The sequence below is a fragment of the Porites lutea genome, chromosome 4, assembly GCF_958299795.1.
Source record: "Porites lutea chromosome 4, jaPorLute2.1, whole genome shotgun sequence".
NCBI lineage: Eukaryota > Metazoa > Cnidaria > Anthozoa > Scleractinia > Poritidae > Porites > Porites lutea.
This window is the reverse complement of record NC_133204.1, coordinates 4,375,539-4,385,194: the sequence shown is the minus strand read 5'-3', so window position 1 is coordinate 4,385,194 and position 9,656 is coordinate 4,375,539. Positions and strand designations below refer to the sequence as shown.

Genomic DNA, 9,656 nt, shown 5'->3' with positions numbered 1-9,656 from the left:
GAGCAATTTGGAAACGAGGCAGGAAGGAAGTATGGCGGACGAGTTGAGTCAGGAAACCGATGCTGTATGTTTTTCCTTTTATCCGCCGGAAAACTAAACATAATGTCGCAGACTGAATATTATCCATATATTTTTGAACTTGTAAACAGCTACACTCACCACAAAATACTACAAAGCCGATTTTCGCACAGCCTTCAGAAATATATTGATGGAGAAGCTAGCTGCCCCCCACAATTTGCCTCGTCAGTAATCAAGTTCCTAGGAGAGGATCTAGCCGCAGAATGTGGTCAAAAAATCAAAGCGACCCTCAGCACAGCTGCTGCTGATCGTATCATTGCGGAACATGCTAATTTATTTTCCAATGATACGTATGGCATGAATTTTCGGGTCTCGACTCCTGAAAGGCTTCCGCTCTTAGTCAATGACATGGGAGATGTAATCTTCAAGGAAAAGCAAGATGTCGGAAGAGTGGCAGCATTCTTGGCCTTTGGCGCCACATTTGGCGCCTACTGTGAGCAGCAGCAAGGCTTAGGCAAGATGGCAGTGGAGAAAATTGTGGATTCAGTCGTCAAATATATGGATTGTAATCTTAACTCCTGGTTGAAAAGAAATGGAGGCCTGGTAAGCCGAGGCAATTTTATACAAGCGATTAAGTAGAGTTATGCTTATAATTAAAAGTAAGGATAAATGAATGAGTAGTTTCTTTGAAAAAGCTTGTACTTGTCATGAGATGATGAAAGAAATGCACATGTATACCTTATGAGGCCTTCTCAGGAGGGGTTACATGTGTCCCCCAAGTGTGAGTTTCAAAAGCGGTGTTTCCTTATTGAATAGGAGGTCATGTCACTGTTGGTTTTTTTAACTACAGTCAACTCTCTTGTAAGCGACCACCCTTGGTGCACGACAAAGTGGTCGCTTATGGGAGGTTGTCGTCTATGGGAAAAATCAAGAAAATAACTCAGACTGAACTGATTAATGTAATTACATAGAGTCATAATCTTACTAGCAAAAATGAAGCAAAAAGAGAACTGCTAATAATGTTTAACTCGAATAGGTCTTGGAACTGACGAAACTTTGTACATAACATGATAATGCATGAATGTGACAATCCACATTTTTACCTACAGATCGTATTACAGACATCTTTTTTGTAAGTCAGCTGCTATAATCTGTCATCTAACTTGGTCAGCACTATTCAAAAATGAACTTTTGTGACATTTGAGCAACAGTTTTGTTACAATCATATGTGATCATGCCCGGTGGTCGCTTACCGGAAACAGAAAACAAAAGAATATGTCAAATTTCTGGCCCAAAGAGTGGTCGCGGTCGTTTAAGAAATTTACGTAGTGGTTGCTTACGAGAGAGTTTTTGAAACAGTGTTTGCCTGAGAAACAAAACGGTTATTTTTAAAGTGGTTGCTTACGGGAAGTGGACGCTTACAAGAAGTGGTCGCTATGAGAGAGTTGACTGTATTGTATTTGTGATTTTCCTCATCACTGTTGCAGTTTCAACCCATCTTCATGTTATTTGTTACCATCTTCATGCTATTCGTTGCCATTTCATTGGTCTTATGTTGCTGTCTCAAGGCCTTGTCACTTGTCGGATTTTTTACCCTAACAGGGCCAGTATTATCGGTCTGAGGAAATTTATCAGATACACCATTTATCCACATAAATATTGATAGTGACTTAGAGAAACAGATGGAAGCAAATAACAGTATAAAAAGTACCTGTTTAATTTAATGTTGATACAAATGTAGTACCTAGACAATCTGCCCCTGGTTGTTCAAAGGCTATGTAGTGCTATCCTCCAGATAAATAGCTACTCAGTGGATAAGACCTGACCTCTATAGATCTTTATCAGATATTGATATCCTGGGAGGATTTGTAAGGGGGTCTTGCATGACAAGTTGAGTTTTTAGGTTTTACCATTTTCCAAATGTCGTAATTATTAATGTGGTCAACCTAAGCAGTTAAAAAAGTATATATACCCAAAACAAATCAAGCTTCAACAGCATTGAAACCCTGACATTTGTATGAGTAGAGGCAGTTCTCTATCCAGTTGAGCTTATGAGATGTCCACACATTGTGCATTCATGATATACTATAAAATGTAAATGAGAGATCTTATGGGCTTAATTGAAAGTTGCAACTTGTGCAGATTATCACTATTTTCGAGTATTAATAACACTGTAATTAATTACCAATTAATGAATGAGGCTGAGTATCTTATGAAGAATTATAGAGATTGAGGAGGGTGTTATGCGGATAACAACCTGCGTCTTTATATGATACGAAAGCCCAGTTCAAAAATTATTTTATTATTCATTCAAAATAATTCCTCGTTTAAAACATAGCTAAAACATGCTTGCCTCCATCAATGTTAAGTTCATCTTCTATAGTGCACGTTTAGGGTTGTTCAGCTCCGCAAATATTTTCCAAATAGCAGATGTCGCTCTTCAAGTTGTCTTCTTGCTATTCTTGCCATGTTTTTAGCTATTATTTTTCCTAGTTCTTACTCTTGAAACAAGTGAAATGTCCGCCAGTTTTGTTTTCACAACCAAAACAACTCAACCTTGTCCCTAGGTCTTCTCGGTTAATGGTGCATTAACCTGCAAGAAGGCTGCACTTTTGACATCAGCGGTTGATTAATCACAAGAGTTTGTAGCTAATTGTTATAAGTGAGATGAGGTCTTAACTAATTATTATCATATTTGTTAATTTGTATTCTTCCTTTGTTTCAACTTCATTCGCATACATTACCATATCCAAAAACAAAATTCATTTTTTTTCTTCAGAGAAAGATCAAGAGTGTACAATGGTACCTAGTTTGCAGTTTTTACACTAGGTGAACCAGTGGTGGTTCTAATATATTCTTGGTTTACAGTAAATTTGATTTCCCTTTGTTTTAAACTTGTTACCATACATTACCATACCCAAAAAACAAAACAAAATTGAACTACAACATACCCATATTTGCCATGAACTTTTAATTTGAACATTTGGTTTTGTTGCAGAGTGTGCTTCAATCTGCCAAAGTGGAAAGTTCTTCTCATTTTACTGCATCTAAAAAACGGAAAGCCAATTTTGCAGAATCGTTGAAACATCTTGCTCATAACACCTCAGAGGCAAAAAATCCACAGTTTTACTCAGAAATGTCCAAACTTATTTTAGAATTAGAAAATGTTCTTGGAATTAAGGAGAATGTCTCTGGCCAAGAAACTGGACTGGAACATGCTCTAAGTTCTCTGTGCATTGAAGGGAACATCAGGTACAGCTGTTAGTCAAGAACAGTTTCTATAGCATGCAGAAATAGGTTGCATGGAATTGATTCTTGAATGTATCTTAGTAATGCATAATTCCCAGTTATAGCTTACACAATCACTAATAAATTTCCTCTGATAAGACCGGCCAGGAAAAGCAGGTCTAATTTCTACTATGGCTGTTCCAGGTTTTTGTTTGAAAGATATTCCACCAACTGGGAATCCACTCCTTTGGTTTTTTTTTTATGCTGAATGGTAGTCTAGGGCTGTGATAATTAGCTTCCCTCCCCTTTGGAAATCAAATTAATGCAAGGGTACAGTTGATAAGGTATTGTTTATATTTTTGTAATTTTAGAGAGGAAGCCAATGCTGAGAAACACACAAAGAATGAAGAAGGTATACTTATAGTTGAACTTTACTTACAGTAGAATATTGATTCTATCATTCCAGTAGACTGTGTTGCAGACAGTCTAAATCCTCAATATAGACAGTTGGACTATATCAAGTTCTCTATCTGGGTCTTCAGTGACAAGTCCGGCTGCAATGCAGGCCTTGATTCCAGTTGTATCCATATTTGTGCAGTGTGATCACGCAAAAGAGTAGCATAACCCTTTATCAAACCTTGATACGGCAAACACCTACATATAAGAACAACTGGACTAGATTTGGCATATATGAGAGCCAATTCAGCTTGATAAAGAAATGTTCATGTTCTTATATAAAGATATAGAGGATGCCAGAATAAGAAAACAATACAGTAACTGGTATGTTTACTTACAATAGTAATATTATTATTCTATTTCAAATTTATTTTTAGTGCAAGTAATAAAACATTGTTTGTTAATTAAACCTCTTGTAATATATGATGTATAGTATTTCTGAAAAATTTTTTAGAACACTTTCAGGCTGATTTCTCACTTGGCACCTGGTTAGAAAAAACTTGATTAGCTTGAACCCCAAAATCATAGGTCCTAATAATTATGTGGGTGTTATTCTATCAGTATCTTTATTCTCCATCCTGTTCTTTAGACATTTCCTATGGTACAGATGAGGAGAATTTGTTTAGCAATTAAGAACTTTTTACTTGTGATCATTTTCTATTTCCTTGTGGCTTTATGTTGATGGAGCAGTGTTACTGTAAGGAGAAATTAAATATTGGTCACTGTAAGGGGTCAAAGGGTTAAGATACATGCAACCCAGGGATTTTCAGTGGGGTCAGAAGTGCTTTTTCTCCTGAACCGTTAGTTAGAGTTGGTAGCAAAGCTGTCACTTAAACATAAATCTGCGAAACGAATGGAACAAGGAATGGTATTCGCCTTCCTCCCGCCAAAACTCTTTAGCTTTAACTTCCAGTCGATAGAAAGTGGTCTAATCAACTGTACTGATAGGGTTTCCCTTTTAATAGCAAAAACTCCTTTACAAGTATTAATTTTCTTTAAGATGAAATTTTTATTAGTGAAAAGCAATTTGCGCCATGTGAATAAGCAGTTATCTAGTTATGGAGGGTACATAACTATTAATTTATGAGAAAGCAGAAGGCTTCAGACAAAAATACTCAAGATATTTGCACTAGTCAAACGTAAATTAGTGCATCCGCTCAGTTACTCTGCACTCAGTGATATTGCCTCGTGTTTGCTACAACCTCGTGAGTGCTCGCTGTGTAATAAGCAGCTGGCTACTTTGCAATGTTTGGCCACATTTCTTTCGGGAAAAATAATACATTTTTTCATTTACGTTTACAGTGGTTCCTCCAGAGATAAACCTTCGTGGACGCTTGGCTGTAGAAGCGTACAACAAAGCCCTCGCCGAAGGAAAGACTTGCGTCAAGAGGGTGCCAGTCATGTTTATTGGACAGGATCGCGCTGGAAAAACCAGCTTAAAAAAATCACTGATGGGACAGCCTTTCAACCCAGATGAAGGCAGCACTGTAGGAATAGATGTCGACCCTTCACTTTTTGAGATTTCAACTGAAATTTGGAGGACAGGGGAGAGAGATCAGGAAAGAAACTCTGAAGGAGGTATTTCTTTCGAGCACCATGCAGCTCGACTGGTTGTGAGCAAGCTGAACGAAGAAGAAAGTGTTCCCAGTGAAAGGACTGAAGAGGTGGTGCAGTGTGAAAACATTCCCCGGACTGACACAGTACACTCAAATGTTCAAGCAGGCGGTGTGTCAACTCAGACAACTGCAGAAGTGCGTACTGAAAACAGCCATAACAATGGTCCATTCCTTGACAATGTTATAGGAACCCAAAATAGTGAGATGACAGAAGGTACAGGAGAATCTCATCAGATACCTGGGAAAGTAGAAACTGATAAAACCGAGTATGTTCTGGACGAGGCACTGCCAATGCTACCCGACGCAACCCAGACTAGGACGGAGGACCCAGCCTCACCAAAGATACCAGAAGAGGTGGAACGCTTGATCAAAAAGCTTTTGCAGAAAGGCAACAAGGAAACAGATGAAGAGGATGGCATTTATTCTGTACTTTGGGATTTTGGTGGTCAATCAGTGTACTATACAACTCATCCACTCTTTCTTACAACAAGAGCAATTTACCTTCTGGTTTACGACCTCAGCCGAAATCCTTATGAAACAGCCAAGCCTGTTGTAAAACAGGGATTGTTCAAGAAAGTTGAAGACTCCTTCAGCAGAAAAACCAATTTAGACTACCTGGATTTCTGGATGAATTCCGTTGCTTCTCTGGTCTCTCAAGGCGAGGCTGGTCAGACAAATTCTGGTCCTAGATCTTCAATTCTGCCAGAGAAACTTCCCCCTGTGTTTCTGGTCTGCACACACGCAGATGGTCCTTACGACGGGAAAGAGCCTCTGGCAGCAGCCCTTGAGGTGTTCGGCTCATTACAGTCCAAACCGTACAAAAGCGTCCTGTATGATGATGTGTTTGTCGTGGACAATAGGAAATCTGGCCTTGAATTCGAGTGTTCAGAAGTCACACGCTTGCGTGAAAAATTGCTTGCTGTTGCCAAAGAGCTTCCACAGATGAAAGAAGTTATTCCGATCAAATGGTTGAAATACGAGAAGGCTATTCAAGTCGCTGTTGAAGAGGGGCATAAATGGATTTCTCTCGAAAGAGCTAAACATATTGCTTCTGAAGTGTGCAAAATTTATGATAATCAAGAGTTTGTGACGTTACTGAATTTTTTCCATGACCAGCGGATTTTGATTCATTTTGATGAAACTGCGGTGTTGAACAATTTGGTTATCTTGAACCCTCAATGGCTCATCGATGTGTTCAAGAAGGTAATAACCGTTCAACCTTATGTCCATGAAAATAAGGAAGTCAAAGAACGGTGGCATAAACTTGAGACGACAGGCATACTAGATGAATCACTTCTACAACGTGTCTGGGGTCCTTTGATAGATCACCAAGACACATTTGAGAGCCTCATTGCGATCATGGAGAAATTCAGCTTACTTTGTCCATGGCCTGTACCAGATTCGTCATGTACCAAGGAGTACCTGGTGCCATCCATGTTGATGTCATACCCGCCGCAGGACATTACAAAGTTGGTTGCTTCTGCCAGAATTCCCTCTCTTTTCCTCAGGTTTAAATCTGGACAAGTTCCTCCTGGTCTGTTTCCCCGACTCATCTTGCAGTTTTTTCAGTGGGGCAAAACTGAATTTTGGAGCCCAGTAAACCCCCAGATGTACCTCAATTTTGCCAGGTTTCACACATTTGGGGACCAAGACTGTTCCGTGGTCCTCCGGTGTCACTCTGGGTCCATTGAAGTTGTTGTTCACCGAGGGAATCTTGTGGTCGAGTCTATGGATTCCTTGCATTCGTCGCCGAATTCTTCTGCAAGTGGCCACTATGATGCATTTGAAGTTGCCTGTGCTCGTGCTGTGTGTAGACAGTTAGGTTTGATGCTCGAGTGCATGCGGAATGAGTTCCATTGGTTAAGGAATATGAAGTATGAGCTAGGTGTCATCTGCCCGGTCTGTTCTCAGGGAGGTGTGGTCAACTACTGTCGTACTCATCACATGCAGAGATGTGAACGAGAGGAATGTCTGCACTTCTGGTCTGAGTCAGAGTTGAGCAGTGCTGACAGGGTTGTCTGCACTAAGGAGGCAGCTGCATTAAATAACAGAGTTGATGCCAATCTGTTTGCACCTTGGCTTGCAGCAGAAGGTAAACAGGTAAGCACGGTGATACAATGACTATTTAAGAGGGGTTCAAGTCACTAAAATCACTTTCCCGTGGTTGGCCGTTGATGGTTACTAAGAAACCTTCTGATTGAGTACGAGGACAACTGGTATTTATGTCTCCTTGATTTGATTGCTAAGGAGGCTTTAGGGGTAAGATTGGCTTGACAAGTGATTATCCTAACCTCAAACTAGTTTTCTCAGCTCTTAATTGTATTTAATCTCTTACCTGCTATCAAATAGGGAGGTCCCTTTGAATTTGTTAAGAGTTAGTTTTTAAAGAGTCTGGTTTCGTTTTACCGTGGGAGTGAAAACACAAAAATTTGTTTTAGTGAACTTAGTTGATATGAGGCTACCCAGCGCACAGAGGTTTAGAGCATTGACCCTTTCTAAGAGTTAAGCAGAGTATGTAGCAAACTCGGCTGGTGAACGTTACTAACTTGGCTCGCTATGATCTGCTTGCTCTGAAGTGAGTATTATGAAGTCGGAATTAAAGCGTCCTTTATGGCCATGACGTCAATTCCCACACTTCTTTTAGTAGCACCTTTGATTTTGATACAATCGAGTGAAGCAAAAGTGAGGGAACGAGCCGAAGGAGAATTGGAAAAAAGCATGAAGAAAATGTTACCGTTTTGTCTTCCTTGTTATCGTGTTTCGGCTTATTCAGTGGTTTGATCTATTTGCTGGCTCGTGAGACAATCTTAAGGGTCTTCTAACCGGGCAGTCACTACCAGCCCTTGAAAACGAAGTATAACAATAAACATACCATTAGCCTATCCTCTTTTGATCCAAGTATGAAGGAAGTAAGATGCAGGAGAATTTTACTGTATCTTTCTTTTACACAGGATCTTCTTTTAGGAAGATTCTGTGTTTCTTCACAGGAGACAGCGTCCACCAAAAAAGGTGTTTTCGAACTGTTCAAGTAAAATTTGTGCTTGACGTTCTTCTAGTAATTATGCCGCTAATCTACACTCGTTTACTTAGTCGCCCTTGTCATTTGAATATGATTACAATTTTGAGTTAAGTAATAACAGTGTATTCATCAACCCTCTCTGTACACTAAATAATTTTTTTTCATTTCCGTGATCATCAAAGTTAGCGATTGATGAACATGATGGAAGATGTAGACTACCTGATAATGGAGGTACGTTTCAACTAATAAACAATGGTTTAACAGTCGCTACCCCATTGGTAGTAGAAATGTCGATACGTGATGCTGATTTCCGTAAAATCTCAGACCTTTCGGTTTTTTTTTTTCATACCTTTGCGTTCAAGCTTCTAAACAGAATAATTTGACGAAATTGTAACCTTGCGGCGATTTATTTTAATTTTTTTATTATTATTTATTTCGTCGCGCCGTTATTTGCTGGATTATTTAAAACAGTACTCCCCGCCTCTGAACTGCGCGCAAAAGTAACTTTTAACAAGAACAATTTTATTGTACCAATAGTAAAAAGAGAATTAGAATAAGATTATAACAAGCTAATAATAATTTGTGGTACTGGCTGTCTGGAATAACCACGGGGCTAAAAAGGCCAGACAATTTTCTTTACAATGAAATAAAACTATCTGAGGTCAGTTCATGACAAGACGATGATTACATCTTGCACGCCGACCGCTGACCTTTTCGGGATGAACAGCGAAGGTACCCTACCCATATGTTAGTTCTTACTGCCTTCTCAGAACCTTTTTTTCTGCTACCACTCCGGAGCTTCTGTATCTCTAACACCGTTTAGTAATGCCTGCCAAGTAGCACCGATATCCTTGTTCTTGGACCGAATGGATTGTTCCTTACCTTTCATTTTGCTTTTTCTTTTAACTGGGCCGCCTAGATGATAGCCTGATTCTCAGACGTCCGAGGTCGTTCGCGGTCCTTTCGCTTCCCTCCCTCTACCTCGGACGTCTGAGAATCAGGCTACCTAGATGAGCAATTGGTATTTTGCGGGCCAGTTTATTGTAATACCGTTTCTAATAAATAAAGTTGAAGTTGAAGCAGTTGAAGTTATGGGTGCTGGTAATATATCTTGCAGGAAATGAAAATGCGTGGATTGCTATCCCTGATACGGTAATGGAATCACTGCTGTCAGCGTCATGCGAGCCCAGAGAAGTTGTACATCAATTGAAACTGAATCTTCAGTGGGACCAGGCCTCCTTGGAAGATCCGACTTCTGAGAACAAGAGATTGATTCGTTACTTGGCAACAAAGGCTAAACATTCAAACAGGCTTGACGT

General features: G+C 39.6%; 2 protein-coding genes across 2 annotated transcripts in view; both read left to right on the top strand.

The window, feature by feature from the left end:
• The first annotated feature begins 27 nt into the window (after nucleotides 1–27).
• LOC140935333 (uncharacterized) lies at nucleotides 28–3,560 on the top strand. The gene is made up of 2 exons (XM_073384884.1): nucleotides 28–621; nucleotides 3,017–3,560. The coding sequence occupies exons 1-2, from the start codon at nucleotides 67–69 to the stop codon at nucleotides 3,281–3,283; spliced, it is 822 nt and encodes a 273-aa protein (XP_073240985.1). The 5' UTR covers nucleotides 28–66; the 3' UTR covers nucleotides 3,284–3,560.
• A 9-nt stretch (nucleotides 3,561–3,569) lies between these two features.
• LOC140935309 (uncharacterized) overlaps nucleotides 3,570–9,656 on the top strand; it is a gene marked incomplete in the record, with an annotated part of 8,185 nt that continues 2,098 nt past the window's right edge. Inside the window, 4 exon segments of the mRNA XM_073384860.1 lie at nucleotides 3,570–3,658; nucleotides 5,005–7,418; nucleotides 8,520–8,568; nucleotides 9,455–9,656. Coding sequence (XP_073240961.1) covers nucleotides 5,103–7,418; nucleotides 8,520–8,568; nucleotides 9,455–9,656 — 2,567 coding nt within the window.

Excerpts from the sequence above, each read along its gene's own strand:
- LOC140935333 (XM_073384884.1), top strand. The coding sequence starts at position 67 with ATGTTTTTCCTTTTATCCGCCGGAAAACTAAACATAATGTCGCAGACT. Across the intron at positions 622-3,016 it reads TGAAAAGAAATGGAGGCCTG|AGTGTGCTTCAATCTGCCAA; the intron begins GTAAGCCGAGGC and ends GTTTTGTTGCAG.